A 19,049-nucleotide genomic window follows, 5' to 3' on the forward strand; every position below is an offset into this window, starting at 1 on the left:
ATCATTTGTATGTGTGCTTTCCCAGGCTACCAGTTCCAGCTCCCGATGAGGACGTCTCACCCCTTTCCCTCACACAGCCATAACCAAAACTCCTGCTCGCAGGACAAGATCTTTTATTTTAGTCCAATTAAGACTTAAAACATTGACCGTAGGAAAGAAAAAATTACTACTGTCAATGTTTGTTGAACAGCCAATCGAGAACCAGTTTATTCAGCATTGTTTACAGAACCAATCAGCCAATAAGACTCCAGTTTACTTCTGTCGGTCTTGTGTACCGACCTCTGAATGGCTCTGCGGGACTTCAGATGGAGCGTCGTTTGGTGCTGTCACAGCTTGCAGCGGCAGAGTTGCCGAGATCCTGTCTTGTTTGGGTTTTTGTTCTTGGTTTTCATTTGATGTTGCTCTTTTTTTAATGTGTGTAAATGCTCTTTGTACTTTTTGTGGGTGCGTTTTTTTTTTACTTCAATAATTTATTGTTTTTAAACCTAGAACAGCCTAGTTATATACCACATTGGCCTTGTGACTTGTATTTAGTGAAGAGATACAAATTAATAATACTAATAATAGAGCTATGGACCTTTTTCTAAAGCATTAAGAATTAAAAAATACAGTTGATCAGAATGCTTCAAAACATACGGGTTTTAAAAGATGTTTTTCAGTTTTCATATGGAATGTTGTGTTTATATAAGCATTTTAGGATTTCATTTTTAATCAGTCATTTTCCCTGCATTTTGTGACTATAATTGTTTCATCTGTTTTGTTCAGTGACTTGTTTTTCACATCTATACAGATCTTTAATTTTTTTTTTTTTTTTTTTTAAATTGTAAATTTTTTTTTATTTAAAATGTTATTCTATTTATTGGATATTAAATGTTCTCCCCTGCCTCAACATGGCTATCAGAGATGTATTAAGGCATTCTTTTGTTAGTTTAAATTCTCTGTAAGGGTGCGGATTCTTTTTTTTTTTGGCGTTTTGGTGCTTGCCCCTTTAAATATCTATCCTGTCTATACATATTAAAAATCTCTCATAACTGACTCCTTGGTCCATGTAGATATTAGGGCACAGAGGGTAGATTTGAATTCAGAATTTCTGTTATACAAATGTTTAAAAAAAAAAATTTTCCCCACCCACATATGTTAACTGGTGACATATGTGATCACTGTTATGTATTTGAACACCTGCTCACTTACCAGTTTAAATGTTTATTTTGGGGGGAGAAAAAGAAAGATTAAATTCAGGGGCCATGTTCATATGAGTTGTCAAATTAGACGGTCTCTCTGAAGCTTTTGTTTGGTTTTTGACCAAGATGGTTACTTGGACTGATGTCAGTAATACTGAGCCTAGAGTAGCAGCTACTCTGTCATGAATTCAGGTTATTCATGAATTTGGGCTAAAAACAGTTTTTGATACTCTTACACACATCTAGTGGTGCTTCTGTCCTGTTGTAAATGCTGGTCTTTTGAGGACACGTTTGCCGTGCTGACTACAGCAGGCATAAACTTTAGACACAGTATACAATAATTGGCTGCAGTGGGTTGTCATACACCGAAAAATCACATTGAGCTGTAAATTGTGGCATTTTACTGGAATGAGAAACATTGTGAAAGGGGATTTAACGCATTATTGTTTTTGATTTATATATTGTAATTTTTTACAGCTTTAGTGGCGTTAGCATGAAATTCATGTATTATCAGGAAAATGGTTTTGATTATGATATAGATGGTGCTGAATTCATCTAGAGCTACTCTGTTTTTTTAAGAAATTTTTTCCTGTTGCAATATACACACTTTCCTCTATTCCTCATTTTTATTTTATTTTTGTGGTTATTTAAAATCTGCACTGTTTTGGAATTCACACGAAGCAAACTGAGCCAGACATGTCTTAAACACTTTGTGAATTCGTGTGACATTGATATGATTACTCTGAATAATATTAAATGCTTTTGATAAACTTTTATCTGTGCCATGTCTCTGTATTCATTCAGTCAAAGCAAAGTTTCAAAAGCCTTCATCATATTTTTTTGTCATTCTAACATGACACAAACAAAGCCCAGTACTTAAAACGGTACAAGAGAGATTTAAAGCAGCAACAGAAAAATTAACATCACACTGTGAATTAACATGACCTAACGGTCAATGTTTTTTCATTAAAGATGAATACAGTAAAAAAAAAAAAAAAAAATTGTTCATGTTAATACATTAACTAATGGAACCTTATTATAGCGCGTTACCAATTTGCGTCACTTTTTATTAAAATGGGTTCTTAGTTTTCCACACTATCGTTGACTTATACTGCCAATTCATTTGCTCATACCAGGCACAATGTTATCTACAGTTGAATATTTATCCTTGTTTATTCATCTCATGTTTTCGTGTCAGGTTCATCCCTATCAAAGTTCTTTCCTGTTCTTCCCTGCTGACGCAGGTTCAGAGGAACCAGAGCTTGTTTACGTTTGTGATCAGCTCTCAGTAGCATGCCCTATCACTAAACTTTTGGCACAAGAATGGTCATTTCATGATGCAGCTTTTAAGCGTTCCGTATTAACACACCCATGTGGGCCGGACATAACAGCTCAAGCAGTTGAAATGATGGTCAGATACAGCAAGCATTCAGTCCAACTGATAAATTATTTTGTAACAAATTATAATACATGCTCAGATATTGAAGAAATTTACTCCCATCATAATAATCCCAATATGTTATCAGACCCTTTTATCCAAAGTGAGTTAGAAGCAACACAAACTATCCAGGACCTCAAGTTAAGAGTTCAAAAGGGGCATTAGAAGTTAATTCAGAGTTTAACATTGCATAGGCTTGCGGATTTCCTACTTCCTGTAAGTATAGGAAGCTCTTTTCACCCTTCCTTTATCACATTGCTCAATTTAGAAAGTCAAATTCTTGTTTAATGTACAAAGCTTGAAGACGAGCATCACGGTGGTGAACTCAAAACAGCACCTGCCACAAACCAGAGGCTGGTGAATGCGAATAACTTGACATGTTTGCACTAAATAGTTTTTTTTTGTTTTTAGGCTAAACATGACAATATATTTGGGATATAATTTGCACAGCAGCATTTATCAAAACTCATGTCACTCTACTCCTGGTTGCGTCCTGTTAAGTGCTCATATATACTGCATATTAGCACAGGATTTATCTTTTCATTTGAACGGTCTTAAACTGCTCTCTTTTGAGTGAAGTCAGGGGTCACTTCTCGGGGGAAGAGAAACCGTAAACACTGACTCTAGAAAGCAGAGGGAAATCATATCTGACCGTCATTGATTGATCTGTCTGTGATTTCTAGCACAGATGGACCCTTATCAGTTACGGAACCAAACATTTATTCTATTCCTCCCATGTGCAACCACTCCCACTGTATTTTCATATATTCTTTTCATCTAAGAGGAGAAACTATGCTATCCCACGCCATTGCTCTTTCAGCTCTCTCAATCTGTCCTTACATCAGTTGTTTGTTATGCTTTCTGTTCTCATCCAATGTGGCCTACAAAATCAAAATACCCAAAACTAGCCTTAGTCACATCAAATTTTCAACTTTAACCAATGTTAACCATATATAAACAAACATCCAAGTCTCTGGCCTTTCTATCATCTCTAACCAGTCAGCCTTTTCTCCTCTGACCTCAACAAGACATTTTCGTCCACACAACTGCCGCTCACTGGATATTTTCTCTTTATTGGCCCATTCTCTGTAAACCCTAGAGATGGTTGTGCATGAAAATCCCAGTAGATCAGCAGTTTTTGAAATACTCAGACCAGCCCGTCTGGCACCAACAACAATTCTACGTTCAAAGTCACTTAAATCCCCTTTCTTCCCCATTCAGATGCTCAGTTTGAACTTCAATTCGTCTTCACATCTAGATGCCTAAATGCACCGAGTTGCTGCCATGTGATTGGCTGATTAGCAATTTGTGTTAAAGGAACTGAATAGGTGTACCTAATAAAGTGGCTAGTGAGTGTGTATATATCTCTCTCCATATATATCTCCTCATACTGGTGGCTAAGAAATTTTTGCCGAAAGTGGTTGTTAACTGGAAAGTTAAGCTGGTTCTGAGCTGGTCCTGAGCAGGAGCTAGTTGCTTAGAATCAGCTCATGATCAACTAATGCCCAGCTTAAACCAGCTATTATGATTCAAAACATACCTAACCTGCATATGCTGGCTTTTTCAACAGGGATGTCCCCTAAAAGACCAGTGATTGTTGCATAACAGTTGCATTATAGGTGGAGGATGATGGATATCATATCACTTAGAGATGGTAATATCAACCAAACTAACACATGATTACAGGAAAAACACTCACAACCATGTGGTCAGAACAGTTTATGGAATGAGCAGAGAAGGGAAGTAGTTTGGAAGATGTGGTGTAAATGTAAAATGGTTTCATGTCCTCTCTATCCATCAGGAGTAATTAAAGTCCTCACTTTGGCTCTTTAAATAAACATTCCTTCCCCCACCAAAGAGTGAAGAAAGAGCGAGACGAAAAGGGGAGGGGCATGAAGGAGGCACAGAGAAAGGCACTGCTATAACTGCTAGGCAGGACACATCCATATCTCAGTCTGCTTCAGAGAGAGAGAGAGCGAGAGAGGGGAGGGAATACAATATACAGCAAATCTGAGCCAAAACCAACTACACTTCAGAGAACACAAGAAAGGAGAGCAACGATCAGACTGGCACTCAAGGAGAAATATTTTTTGAACAAGGAATTCCAAACAAACTTGAAAAAAAACAACAACAAAAGGAGTGCATGTTGTGTTAGACAAAAGCAACAAAAAGAAGAGAACTACTGGAGTCACACCACTGGGTGAGTGGAGGGTGCGGAGGGCTTGATAAGGTGGATGTAAGACTGACCTATCATAGAGTCTACAACAGGGGAATGTTTGGAATTTACAATGATACACCTATCTACTCTAACATTAATTTACATAACCGTTAGCTCAGCAGTAACAACACATGCACTTCTGCGTAATAGTGTTGAGTAGTACATATCTGTAACATCTAATGAAAGACTTCTAACCAAGTTAAGTAATATATGGCTGCATCATTTACAATACCCCGTCAAGCAAAACCATATATTGGTAAAAAAAAGAAAGAAATCAATTTAAATAAAGTACTGAAGCCACATCAGACCTCCTAATGCAAATAGAAAAATAAAACCCATTCCACCTTGAACCTATAAAATTGTTGTTTTATGGATGGGTTTAGAGTAGCCTATGAAATAAGCTAATTTCAGCTTTATACACGTGCATAAAAATGGTTGCATCTAGATTATAACCCCAAAGTTAATTCTCAATTGTGTGATTCCCAGAAATGTGGAAACAAGAGTTAGCGGGTGGAGCAGTCTGGTGTTATACAGGTTTGGCATGGTGTGCACTTGTTCACGTTTCCTGTGAGTGGTGATCTAGCGTCGATGTTGTCACCCGCTGTACATGCACTAACAGACAGAATACAAAGGCAGGAAGACAACACAACGGTCCGCAAGCGCAGAAACGTGTGCATGTCTCCCTCATCATGCATCACTGATGGCATATTCAGGACCTAGTGTTTTTAAGAGTCAGAGTGCATGTGCGTGTGGGTGTGAGAGAGTCGTAGACCATCCTGTATCCAATTTTAGATGTTTTGCGTATGGCACTGAGGCCACAGCTGTATGCCATGTTAAGTATTTCTGTAGTTTGACCTATGTCTATTGTTCTGGAGTCCCATCTGGATGGTCAGTCTAACAGTCTAAGCAATGAAGAGGGGTAGGGCAGCTCTTTTCAGTCCTCCACAGTTTACTGGAGCTGACAACCTGAAAACCTAGCTTGAAGCTCTGGAGGAGCAGAATTTGAAAATTATAAATAAAAGTATTTATACAAAGTAGCATTTGTTGTACCACCCTTAATTTATGCTTGAGGGATCCCATGTTTATTTTTCTAACAATCATTGCATCCTGACAGAATGGTTTGCATTACTGTTTTACAATAAACTTTAAAAAATTATGCTAAATGAAAATTTCTAACCAATTTAAAAGTGAAACATTACAGTGATTGGGGGAGGGTGCTTTTTTTAATACTTTATTTTAAGGAATTTTTCAAAGTTATAGACGGAACAAATAAACAACACTGTCCCGGACTACACACACACATAGGAGGAGGACAAAAAGGAAAAAAGGTAAAATAATAACTTTAAAATAAAAATATACAAATAATAATAATAAAAAAAAAAATATAAAACATTGACTGATATATTTGGTCCAGTATCCAAAAGTATTATAATAAAACGGTGCAAAATAGTCAAGGTGCCCAGAAAGGATGTACAACATAAGCCTCAGAGGAGTGACTTGGGGCCGGTTGAGTGGCAGGGGGAGGGTGCTTAATTATGAAAACTAAGGGGAGGAAAAGAATAATAAGAGGAAAAACAAACAAACAAAAAAAAAACCCAACAACCTTGAACTGACCCTGAATTGATAGCTGAGCTTAATTTACTAACAATATAATTTATTTCGTTATTTAGGGTGAAATGTGACACCTAGACATGTTCTTTGTGAGATTTACCCATACATGATTTAAAAAAATATATATATATTGAAGGCAAAAGTGATGAAATCCCCAGAGGTGAGGGTTACTGCAATGTCAAGGCTTCTCAATCTTCATCACTTGATCGTATCGCCTATGTTGTTCCAAACTCACATACCAATTAATTTCCTCCAAAGGGCCAGATAGCTTTCAGATGACAATCAGTCTCTGATAAAAGACCTAATTAAAAGATCAGAAACCTAGTTTCCTGGTGATAAGTGATTTAACCTTGCTCTGAACTTTTTTGAAGCAGTTCGAAAACTGTCAAAAGCAGATGTCAAAGTCGCCGCTGACAGTATTTAATGTAATACATTTTCTAGGTTTTAAACAACTGCTGAGAAGGATTCAGAGTGAAATTAACCCCAGACAGCTTAAGGTTGACTTATACTTCTGCGTCGGACATACGCCGTAGCCTTTTTTTTTTGCCATAGGCTATGCATCAGTTTTCATTTATACTTCTGCGTCATTGTCCACGCTGACATGCAGCAAACATGCAAACCGCTAGTCTGCAGTGTCCACGCCACGGGTGTTGCTTGTGTTACCCACAGACCATGACAAAAGCTGCAGCAGCTTGTTGGAGAAGCATTATAGCTGTGACAGTGGCAAATAAATATCAAATCATTAAAAAATTATTTAAAACTACAAAAGGAGACAACAACAGAACAAGAGATGATGACATTCTTTCAATCTCCACAAGGACCTGTACCATGGCAGATCAACATTGTTTGTCACGGACAACTAGTGATGTATAATGCTATGTAGTATAATAAATCATAAGACACTTGTTCTTTGCTTTGTTTTATTTGTAGAAGTATAAATCAGCCTCTAGTGCAGCCACTGGTCTCAGAGTGTTGACAGCAGAGTAGATTTTAATCTCAGATTTTAAGCGGGCTGAGGTAAAAGATGGGGACTGAAGCTCCATATATGGCCACTTCCAAATTTGAGTAAAAATCACCATTAAAAGGAAGCTTGTATGATTTAAAAACAAAATAAATGTAAACATTTTCAAGCTTAAAAAAAAAGTCTAAATGTTCCTGCTATTCTTTCACAATTTAATAAGAAGTCATTAGTAAAGTCCTTCATTCTCTATCACTTTCAGATCAGGGTAAGTATGAATGGCACACTGGAGAAGGGGGCTCATCACCAGGCCCTCGACCTCTCTGAAGAGCTCCCAACCAACAGCCATCATCACCATCACAATCACACCAGTCTCCTACACACAAACTCCTTGGCCTCCACTGTGCAAGCCGGGACCCCAGTAGGTGGGTCTGGAGTGGTTGTACCGCCACCTTACTCTGCTGCGGAGGCTAGGAGAGGTGAAGCTCCGCTGGAGCTCCGGGGCTCTCTGGACTGCTGGGCGTGTTCAGTGCTTGTGACAGCGCAGAACCTGGTGATCACAGTGATCAACGCCTGCCTGGCCGGGCTGGTTTTCGGGCTCATCCTCAGTCCTGCTATTGTCATGGTGGTGTTCGGCTTCATCTGTCATTCAACGGTAAGATCTGGGAGAAGTCCACCAAATTGGTCACAATATACAAAATAACATGCAATACACACAATTAATGAAAAGCTGTTTTTGAAGGAAGTGAGCAAATGAGTTTGGATACGACTGTAAACATTCGCAAGTTTTTCATTTCTCATGTGAAGAGGACATTTATGTAGGTCCATGGTAGCAAAATAAAAGCTGTTTTATTCTACAGGTCAGAGGGTGGACTTATAGCAAACAAATTATTTTATAATTTATTATTATATTTTATATATGATAATATATTATAATTTATTATGTATATGATTTAAGCAAATAAACCAGGTTGAGGATTTTTGTAAGAATGGTGAAATAACTTTTTCTTAGTTTAGTTTCTTAGTCATTTTACACATACATTAAACTCAACTCTGTAAATTGCTCCAAAGATAAAAAATATTTTTAATATGCAGTATTGTATATTACATTGTATATGACACACAACCATCATTTAGGATGAAAACTGGAAAGAGTTAATTTTATAAATATATTATTAATAATGACAACACTTAAATCAAAAGATACAGACAAAACTTCAAAATTAATAAAACTAAATGCATCAAAAATTAGTTTTTAAATGAGATTTAAGACTTTGCAGCTCTAATATCAATTGGAAGACTATTGCATAATAATGGAGCATTCATAGTAAAAGCCATGCAACTTTTATATTTAGAATTTGGGACAATAAAATCCATTTAAAAACAGTCATTGATGCTTAAAACATTGAAAAATTGGTCCCTGAGACAGTGTAGCTGCTAAAGGAATTTAATTTATAATCTGGGAGAAAGATAATCATGATTCAGAGATATTCGTTTAGGGATTTATGGGCCTCTTGTTTCTCTTTGATTCACCAAGTAATCTCTTAATCTTGGGCATTTCTCAGCAGTCTGAGTGCAGGAGTATTAGCAGGGGTAGGTCAGGAGTTGGGAGGATGACGTCAGACGAAGAGTGTTTTCAGGACAGAAGTGGATTACTGGAGTTTAAAAAACTTCTCACAATGTCGTATAGTGACTGCCCTCGACATTCTTGCACTTTGACTCACTGAAGAGTGGATCTACTGCTTCTCCACTGTACCAGCTGTTCAACAAAAGACTCTCCCTCAAACTCTACTACAGAATTAACAGACAAGTTTCTGCAAAGATACAGACCTTGCATCTCACTATTACAGGCCCTTTATCTCTTGCTAGAAGAAAAACGCTCAAGTTATCTTCACAGAGAACCCATGGGCCATTAAGGGTCAGTGGGTGTAAATAAAGGCTGAATTCTTCTGACCTCTCCAATTACCAGACCTTAAATATCCAAGATCAATAGCCACTTGGACCAATTAGTCCCCATGTGACACCAGACAGCCTATGAAAGAGAGGAAAATCTAAAGTTCTGTAAGGAGCAACAGACCACCATGCTATTCCATGGAGTAAAGAGTTTGTTGTTTCTTATATAAGTCATCAGGCATAGTTATAGGCAAGTTATTAGTGTGCATTTCTCTGTAGGTGTTGGATCCTTTCTAAACATATGGTCAACATCAAGGCCAGTTCCCTGAAACTACTCCGTTCAGCTCTAATCTTATCAGCACACACAATGGTTCTACAGACAGCTGGAATCCCTCATACTTTAAAGACATACTTTAAAGAACTGTGGCTGATTTCTAGCTTTGAGAAAATTTACTCACCCTCAGGCTATCCAAGATAAAGATGAGCTTGTTTCTTCATCTAAACATATTTGGACAAATTCAGCATTACATCACTTGCTCACCAATGGATCCTTTGCACTGAACGGGTGGCGTCAGAATGAGGGTTTAAACAGCTGATAAATACAAATCACAATTTTTTTTTATTACATGTATGCATAACTATGCATATATACATACACACACACACAGGTGCTGGTCATATAATTAGAATATCATCATAAAGTTGATTTCACTAATTCCATTCAAAAAGTGAAACTTGTATATCAGGGATAGGCAACTTCGGTCCTGGAGGTCCACTGTCCTGAAGAGTTTAGCTACAACCCTAATCAGACACACCTGAACAAGGCAATCAGTGTTTTCGGGATTACTAGATAGATACAGGCAGGTGAGTTTTTATGAGGGCTGAAGCTAAACTCTGCAGGATAGTGGCCCTCCAGGACCGGAGTTGCCTATCCCTGTTGTATATTATATTCATTCATTACACACAGACTGATATATTTCAAATGTTAATTTCTTTTAATTTTGATGATTATAACTGACAACTAAGGAAAATCCCAAATTCAGTATCTCAGAAAATTACAATATTACTTAAGACCAATACAAAGAATGGATTTTTAGAAATCTTGGCCAATTGAAAAGTATGAACATGAAAAGGATGAGCATGTACGACACTAAATACTTAGTTGGGGCTCCTTTTGCCTGAATTAGTGCAGCAATGGGGCGTGGCATGAATTCCATCAGTCTGTGGCACTGCTCAGGTGTTATGAGAGCCCAGGTTGCTCTGATAGTGGCCTTCAGCTCTTCTACATTCTTGGGTCTGGCATATAACATCTTCCTCTTCACAATACCCCATAGATTTTCTATGGGGTTAAGGTCAGGCGAGTTTGCTGGCCAATTAAGAACAGGGATACCATGGTCCTTAAACCAGGTACTGGAAGCTTTGGCACTGTGTGCAGGTGCCAAGTCCTGTTGGAAATTGAAATCTGCATCTCCATAAAGTTGGTCAGCAGCAGGAAGCATGAAGTGCTCTAAAACTTACTGGTATACGGCTGCGTTAAACTTGGACCTCAGAAAACACAGTGGACCAACAGCAGCAGATGACATGGCACCCCAAACCATCACTGACTGTGGAAACTTTACACTGGACCTCAAGCAACGTGGATTGTGTGCCTCTCCTCTCTTGCTCCAGACTCTGGGACCCTGATTTCCAAAGGAAATGCAAAATTTACTTTCATCAGAGAACATAACTTTGGACCACTCAGCAGCAGTCCAGTCCTTTTTGAAGCGAGACGCTTCTGACGCTGTCTGTTGTTCAAGAGTGGCTTGACACAAGGAATGCGACAGCTGTGTGTAGTGGTTCTTGAAGCACTGACTCCAGCTGCAGTCCACTCTTTGTGAATCTCCCCTACATTGTTGAATGGGTTTTGTTTCACAATCCTCTCCAGGGTTTATCCCTATTATTTGTATACTTTTTTCTACCACATCTTTTCCTTCCCTTCGACTCTCTATTGATGTGCTTGGACACAGAGCTCTGTGAACAGTCAGCCTCTTTTGGAATGACCTTTTGTGTCCTGCCCTCCTTGTGCAAGGTGTCAATTGTCGTCTTTTGGACAACTGTCAATTCAGCAGTCTTCCCCATGATTGTGTAGCCTACAGAACTAGACTGAGAGACCATTTAAAAGGCCTTTGCAGGTGTTTCAAGTTAATTAGCTGATTAGAGTGTGGCACCAGGTGTCTTCAATATTGAACCTTTTTACAATATTCTAATTTTCTGAGATAGTGAATTTGGGATTTTCCTTAGTTGTCAGTTATAATCATCAAAATTAATAGAAATAAACATTTGAAATATATCAGTCTGTGTGTAATGAATGAATATAATACACAAGTTTCACTTTTTGAACGGAATTAGTGAAATAAATCTTTTGAAACTTTTTGATGATATTCTAATTATATGAACAGCATCTGTGTATATATATTATATATATTAGAATGGTTTGCTTTTTATGTCCAACTATAACTCTCCAGCAGAGGTGGAAAGTAACAAATTACATTTAAACATGCTGTAATTGAGTAGCTTTTTACTACTTTTTAAAGTAATTTTTAAAATCTGTAATTTTACTTTTTACTTAAGTATATTTTGTTTGAAGTATTGTACTAATTTTAACATTTTATGTCTTGTATATCAAAACATTATTCATGCATTTGTAACTGCAGGTTAAATGCATTCATGTTCTGCATTAAACAGTGTGTAAATACATATAAATGCCACTTCCGATGAAGCTTCTGCGTTTCCTCTGCATTGAAAAGATTATTTTTGTTGATACTGATTTGACTGGTAACAGCCCAAATGTATTATTTTTCTAAATAACTGATTCCTTTAATTAAAAACAACTAGTTTGAGATTAATAGGCCTATCCCAGGGGTGTCAAACTCAGTTCCTGGAGGGCCGTAGCCCTGCAGAGTTTAGTTCTAATCCTGCTCCAGCACACATATCATGTAGTTTTCAAATAAGGCTAAATGATTAGATTAGCTGGATTAAGTGTGTTTAATTAGGGTTATATCTAAAATGTGCAGGACTGTGGCCATCCAGGAACTGAGTTTGACACCCTTGGCCTGTTTCATTTTTGACTCCCTCCCACTGTTAAAATGTAACTAAGTAATTTTTAATCTGAGTAAATTTTAAATGAGTAACTTTTTACTTTTACTTGAGTAGATTTTTAGACCGGTACATTTACTTGTACTTCAGTAAAATTTCATTAATATAACAGTATTTTTACTTGAGTAGAATATTTTGTACTCTTTCCACCTCTGCTCTCCAGGAATGCTTTGTTTTTAGGTGTGATTTTTACAAGCATCTCTTTGAGTGAAGAAACCCGTCAGAGTGAGAACGTGCGGCTTAAAATGTAGATGGGCTTTTTCTACCTCCTACGGTTTACTCAATCACCCTTTTTTCCTGCCTACTGCTCTCCAACCCTCAATCTAAAAGTGGATAGATTAAGAATGTGGGGGTCTTTTTATCCCTCAGTTCTTTCCATCCTGTGCAATGCCACTTAACCAAAATAACTTAAATGAAGTATACTGTATATTTGAAGTCTCTGTAGGTTCAGGCAGACTGATGCAGAATTTTGCTAGTGATCAGGCACAGAGAAGCTCAAAGAGAGAAAAAAATCTTTAGAAGCTTAAATATATTTTAAAATGTCACAATGTCAACTGCACTTCTAATATTAAAGAGCAGGTCATATGGGTTTTTGAAAAATCTCTCTTTTGCAGTTTATAACGTAGCTATCCTTAAATGAAAACAATCTGCAAAGTTGTTAATCAAAAAAAGTGCATGATAAATAAAGATATTGTCTCTCAAAAGAGAGAGTCGACTCAGAGTCGCCTTTACGAGTCGTTGCATTTTCAAATCTTTTGCCTGTTACCGGTATACGTCACTGGATAACACATTTGCATAATCCCCGCCTGCCCGCGAAATACGAACAGAGTCTGACCTACCCACAAACACTTTTGCTATTAGTGCGTTTACATGATGTTGAGAAGACGCGGTGTTCAAGGATACCACAGAAATACAATTCGAGCCTTTTGTTGTGTGCTTGTCATTTTATCAAGAACTGCTTCTCTAATCTGGGCGCTTTTATCTTCGTTGGCTTCTAATCTTCTTAATTTGGACTAACCAAGCTCTCTGAACCACGACCTGTAAGTAGTACGATTGATACGTTAGGTGTACATTTTCAATTGAGTGCTCAAAATATCAGTTTTTTGTGCCAATATGTGATGTATACCTAGTGCAGCTTTAGGTTTCCAGGTAAAGCACGATATAACTGTCTTACTGAAGTAGTTCTAAAAATTCGCAGTGAACCTAAGAATGTGTAGATTATTGTAGACTGATGTTGTTCTAATTACTTTGTTTAATAATAAAGAATGTAGTGTAGCACACAGACTTTATAATAATTGTGAAATTGCTGTTTATTGTGCTGCACTGGCAGTTACAGGGTTAATGCGGGTGAGATGAGTGATTTCGGCTGGTGCTCCTGTGATACAACTGTTCTGCGTTCTGATTAAAAGTTAAGACCAAGCGTCTTTTGTCTTTCGTTCTTCAAACATTACAGTAGACATATTTTGGTTTACAAACTATATTGTTTAATCAGTTAGTCACGTTAGCACTTGGCTAATGTATCCACCTAGTGTTCACAGTTTAGCAGCTAAAATTTAGCTGTGGGCACGATTCGCTTGCATAAGTGTTTTTGTATTTTATGTCATTATAAGAACGGATTGACTATATTATTGTTTTATGTAAAGGTGCTTTGTCAATGGTAGCGCTGGCTAACTGGCTCAAGGACTCATCTCTGTGCCAATCACAACAGGTTTGGCCAGCTGACCAATCAGAGCAGAGCAGGCTTGAGGAAGGGAGGGGCTTGCTCCGAACTTGTTTGAAACGAATCATTTCCTAATCATTGGCAAATGACTCTAATATTAAATGTATATTCTGAGAAGATTATAATGTTTTCTGACCTTAGATGCATTTAAACCTGATGTAGGGGACTCCAATACAATATTGGGACACTTTAAAATACCACATGACCTGCTCTTTAATGTTTGCCAATTTTAGCAAAAAAATTTTTTTTCTTTTTTTTTTTTTTTTTTTTTTTTTTTTTTTTACAAAGCAATGGTGATATTCAGAAGTTTTAGTGAATTGGACCAACAGTGGTGGTCTGTCAAATAATAATAAAAATTTTAAATAAAAAACACTAACTTAGAAGTAACAAACAATCAACTAAAGAAAACAAGCATATATGCTGTTGGCAGACATTATTGTCCAGTGTGTGTGTTATTAGTCTGTCCACACCTCAGAGATGAATTCCTCCATGGACAGTTAATTTCTCTTTGACCCTCCTCAGCTACGCCTTCATGCATTTCACCACTCATCCTTTATACCACACAGGTCCACATCAGTCAAATGTCTCTCTTTTCAGGTGCGCCCACAGGGTTCATCTCTGTACTGCTCGGATCTACTGACTGATGGTGGATGTGTGGCTCTGCTGGTTGTGGGTTTCTTGCTAGTGACTCCACTCCTGGTTCTGGCCTTGGCTGCGTACTGCCGGCTTGCTCGTCACCTTCAGCTGGGTCTGTGTTTTATTCCGTACAGTCGTGCCGTCTACAGGAACCTTCCAGCTACCCAGCACCGTGGCCTGACAGGAGGCTGCTGTGGACAGCAATCTGGGAAAGGAGAAAGGAAGGGGAAAGTGTGGGTGTAAAGGGAAGGACTATACTTCTGTTGTACTGGAGATTTGGAATGTTGTTTAAAAACACACTACACATTATAGACCAAAACTCCCCACATAAAAAATATTAAAATCTTTATGACAGATAAAGGGAGGCAAGATATCTGATTTACATATTTTGAAGCCAGATACAGCATCTGTCAATTTCTGATGCTTTATATTTAATGCAATTGTTATAGCACAATCAAATTCATATACGCAAAAATAATGTGCATGTACATCTATTTGTATAACAAAAACTATTCACCTTATAAAATTATTGGCATATTTTTCTTGAGACAGTCAAAAAACTATTTTGTTAATTTTTCTTATAACATGTACAGTGTATTTTCTGTTTCTTTAGATGTTACATTAAATACTAATCATTAAATACTGTAATTTCACAGAGCTGATGGGCTGCTCTCCTTATTTTGTACAAGATTTATTTAGACAAAATAAAGATTAAAGACAAAATGCAAGTGTGTCGAAAGAGATACTACAAATGTTATGACAGTGTCCTCATTAAGGCCAAACACAACCAAGCTGCTCAACTACAATTTATGGATAATGAGCTGTCACTCCAGCTATCAAAAATAACATGGTATAGGAGCTTAAACATTTTCAGAATGAATCATATACTTAGTCAGGGCCATCCTTAGGGGGTGCAACTGCTGCGGCCGCACCGGGCCCGTGTCAGCTAAGGATGGCCCTGCTTACTATACTCAAAACAGAAAAAAAACGTCAGCTTGCTAAAAAGAAAAAATACACATAGCCCCCTCTAGTGCTAGAACATAGAATAAGAAATATAAAGACATAATTATGCAAGTTTATAAAGTCTTAAACAAGAATTTGTAAAAACCGATAATACTACAAATAATCATCATAATAATGGGGGTGGTGGCAAAATTTCATGGCAATAATTCGAATGCACTTTTAGCTGAAATTGATCTTCACACCTATATGCAGGAAGAGTGGAAAGATGGCTTGACACGTTTCACGACACGGTAAGATTTTAGGAGTCAAAATCACAATCTGACACAGTTGCTGTAGTAACCAAAAAAAAAGGAGTTTGACCCACTCATGTCGTCATCAATTTACTAGCCAGGAGCGATGCGATGTGGCCAATCAACAGATGTTGACTTACCTTTTTCTCACTTTTGCGTTCAATTTAATTTCTTGGCGATCGTGGACGCAGAAAGAATCACGCTTCTTAAAAATGTTATAAGGTGCTGATACTTGCGCTCGTTGCTTGCTGATAGATGTCAACAAAGACTATGAAAAATCTAAAGGATTTTGATGTGAATCACATTTCAGACATCAGAATTACACCTGCGACCTCTGATTGTGACAATCAGATGGCCCAAAAGTATACAACACTGTAGACATTGCACACTACCGTTGAAACAACTGGGGGCAAAATTATTGATAGTGGGGCTCTGCATTTGCGCTCTTCCCTTATCTTTGCTAGGGATGCAACGATACCATTTTTTTCAGAATCCATCTGTTCCGATACTGAATTCGGAGTATCTGCCGATAGCGATCCAATCCGATACCAGTGCAGTTTTTTTTAAATTAATGTAGAATTTCTATACTTTTCTGTGTTGACCTGATCTTCACTCTTTTGTGTGTTAAACACAATCTACTACATACAGACAACTTCATTTTAATGAAAAATAACAAATGAAAAAATATACAATCATTATCTATGACAAAAATACTATTATAAACTAGGGATGTGCGATATGGACAAAAAAAACCTATCACGATTTTTTGACCAATTTTGCGATTTCGATTTTAATCACGATTTTGACACACACAGACATGCTTTAGTCATAAATGCATTCAATATAAATTTGAAACATATTTCAGAAAAGAAAACCAATTTGAGCTTTATCAAAAAGTTGTAACATGCCTCTAGAACAGACATAAGTCAAAATCAAGTCAAGTCAAGTCAAGTCTGCTTTATTGTCAATTCTTCCACATGTACAGTACATACATACAGAGAATCGAAATTGCGTTACTCTCAGACCCCCGGTGCATACAGATAACACTAACAGTAGAGCTTAAAAATCTAGATCAAATATAAAAATATAAGATAAAACTATACAATAAGGAAATGTAAAAAAGACATAATAGAAAAAATAAAATAAAAATAAGGTTAAATAAAAGCAGCGCAAGGCACATGGCAGATAGAGTGCAAACCAGTGAACAAACAGTGCAGATAAAAAGATGTTTAGTGCATAAAAAAATAGCTTATTCAGTCTGATTAAAAGTGACAAAGTGACAAAGGGCTCAGAGCAGTTATTTTATTAAACTGACTGATGAGGAGGTAGAATGATGTCAGATCCATGGTGAATGAGGTAGTGAGCAGACCACTGCTGCACAAAGTGACTGGTGCATGACATTCGTATGTTATGACTGATGAGGAGGTAGAATGATGTCAGATCCATGGTGAATGAGGTAGGGGGGGGTTTCATAGTTCAGTGGTGCCTGAGGCAGAAGAGGGACTGGGGGGGTAAGTTTCGGGAGCGAGTTCAGCTTCCTGACAGCCTGATGGATGAAGCTGTCCTTCAGTCTGCTGGTCCTGGCCTGGAGACTCCGCAGTCTCCTCCCTGATGGCAGCAGGCTGAAGAAGCTGTGTGAGGGGTGAGTGGGATCACCTGCGATGCAGAGGGCTTTTCGAGTGAGACGGGTTCCATAAATGTCCTGGAGGGAGGGGAGAGAGACACCAATGATTTTCTCAGCTGCTCTCACTATGCGTTGCAGAGTCTTCCGGCAGGACGCGTTGCAGGCGCCATACCACACAGTGATGCAGCTGGTCAGAATGCTCTCGATGGTGCCTCTGTAGAAGGTGTACATGATGGGGGGTGGGGCTCTGGCTCTCCTCAGTTTGCGGAGGAAGTAGAGACGCTGCTGTGATTTCTTGGCCAGTGCTGCGGTGTTGACGGTCCAGGAGAGGTCCTCTGTGATGTGCACACCCAGGAACTTGGTGCTGCTCACTCTCTCCACAGTCGCACCGTTGATGGTCAGAGGAACATGCTGAGTGTGCGCTCTCCTGAAGTCCACAACAATCTCCTTCGTCTTCTCCACGTTCAGAGAGAGATTGTTGTCACTGCACCACCCGGCCAGGCGGCTCACCTCGCTCCTGTAGTTTGTCTCATCTCTGTTGCTAATGAGACCCACCACAGTCGTGTCATCCGCAAACTTAATGAAGAGGTTGGAGTTGTGTGACGGTGTGCAGTCGTGTGTCAGCAGAGTGAAGAGGAGGGGGCTCAGCACACATCCTTGGGGGGCCCCCCAGTGTTCAGTGTGATGGTGCTGGATGTGTTGCTGCCGACACGTACTGCCTGAGGTCTTCCAGTCAGAAAGTCCAACAGCCAGTTGCACAGCGAAGTGTTGAGCCCCAGCTCGACCAGTTTGTGAATGAGCTGTTGAGGGATGATTGTGTTGAATGCTGAACTGAAGTCTATGAACAGCATTCTGACGTATGAGTCTTTTTCCTCTAGATGTGTGAGTGCTGAGTGGAGGGTAGTTGAGATGGCATCATCGGTCGAGCGGTTGGACCGATATGCAAACTGGAATGGGTCAAGGGAGGGGGGGGAGGGCAGACTTGATGTGGTGCATGACTAGCCGTTCGAAGCACTTCATGAGGATGGGAGTAAGTGCAACAGTACGGTAGTCATTGAAGCATGATGGAGATGGCTTCTTCGGGACTGGAATGATGGTGGTAGCTTTGAAGCATGTGGGAACAACAGCTTGACTAAGTGAGATGTTGAAAATGTCTGTGAAGACATCAGTGAGTTCTGCTGCACAGTCTCTCAGTACACGCCCAGGAATGTTGTCAGGACCCGGAGCTTTGCGTGCATTGATCCTGCTGAAGGATCTCCTCACGCTGTCTGGGGTCAGCATCATCACCTGGTCACTGGGAGGAGGTGGAGTCTTCTGTGCAGTGGAGCTGTTTTTGTGCCTCAAAGCGAGCGAAGAAGGTGTTCAGCTCGTTCAGCAGAGAG

The 19,049-nt window shown here is 38.7% G+C and overlaps 2 protein-coding genes across 7 annotated transcripts in view; both read left to right on the top strand.

Annotated features, from left to right (window-relative positions):
* The window catches only part of LOC109100061 (lysine-specific demethylase 6B-like), an 81,951-nt gene extending 79,996 nt beyond the window's left edge, over positions 1-1,955 (top strand). For all 5 annotated transcript variants that reach the window (XM_042759720.1, XM_042759721.1, XM_042759719.1 and 2 more), the window contains one exon: positions 26-1,955. In XM_042759720.1, the coding sequence (XP_042615654.1) occupies positions 26-49 (24 nt within the window). In that variant the 3' untranslated portion in view covers positions 50-1,955. The remainder of the gene's footprint in view (positions 1-25) is intronic.
* Positions 1,956-4,525: 2,570 nt separating this feature from the next.
* LOC122145594 (transmembrane protein 88-like) lies at positions 4,526-15,515 on the top strand. 2 transcript variants are annotated; one of them, XM_042759727.1, is made up of 3 exons: positions 4,526-4,819; positions 7,669-8,061; positions 14,752-15,515. In XM_042759727.1, the coding sequence occupies exons 2-3, from the start codon at positions 7,681-7,683 to the stop codon at positions 15,031-15,033; spliced, it is 663 nt and encodes a 220-aa protein (XP_042615661.1). In that variant the 5' UTR covers positions 4,526-4,819; positions 7,669-7,680; the 3' UTR covers positions 15,034-15,515. The 2 variants fall into 2 exon arrangements, with proteins under 2 accessions (XP_042615661.1, XP_042615662.1); XM_042759728.1 differs by lacking the exon at positions 4,526-4,819 and having other exon boundaries at positions 7,327-8,061.
* Positions 15,516-19,049: the final 3,534 nt, after the last annotated feature.

This window comes from Cyprinus carpio, chromosome A7, assembly GCF_018340385.1.
Source record: "Cyprinus carpio isolate SPL01 chromosome A7, ASM1834038v1, whole genome shotgun sequence".
NCBI lineage: Eukaryota > Metazoa > Chordata > Actinopteri > Cypriniformes > Cyprinidae > Cyprinus > Cyprinus carpio.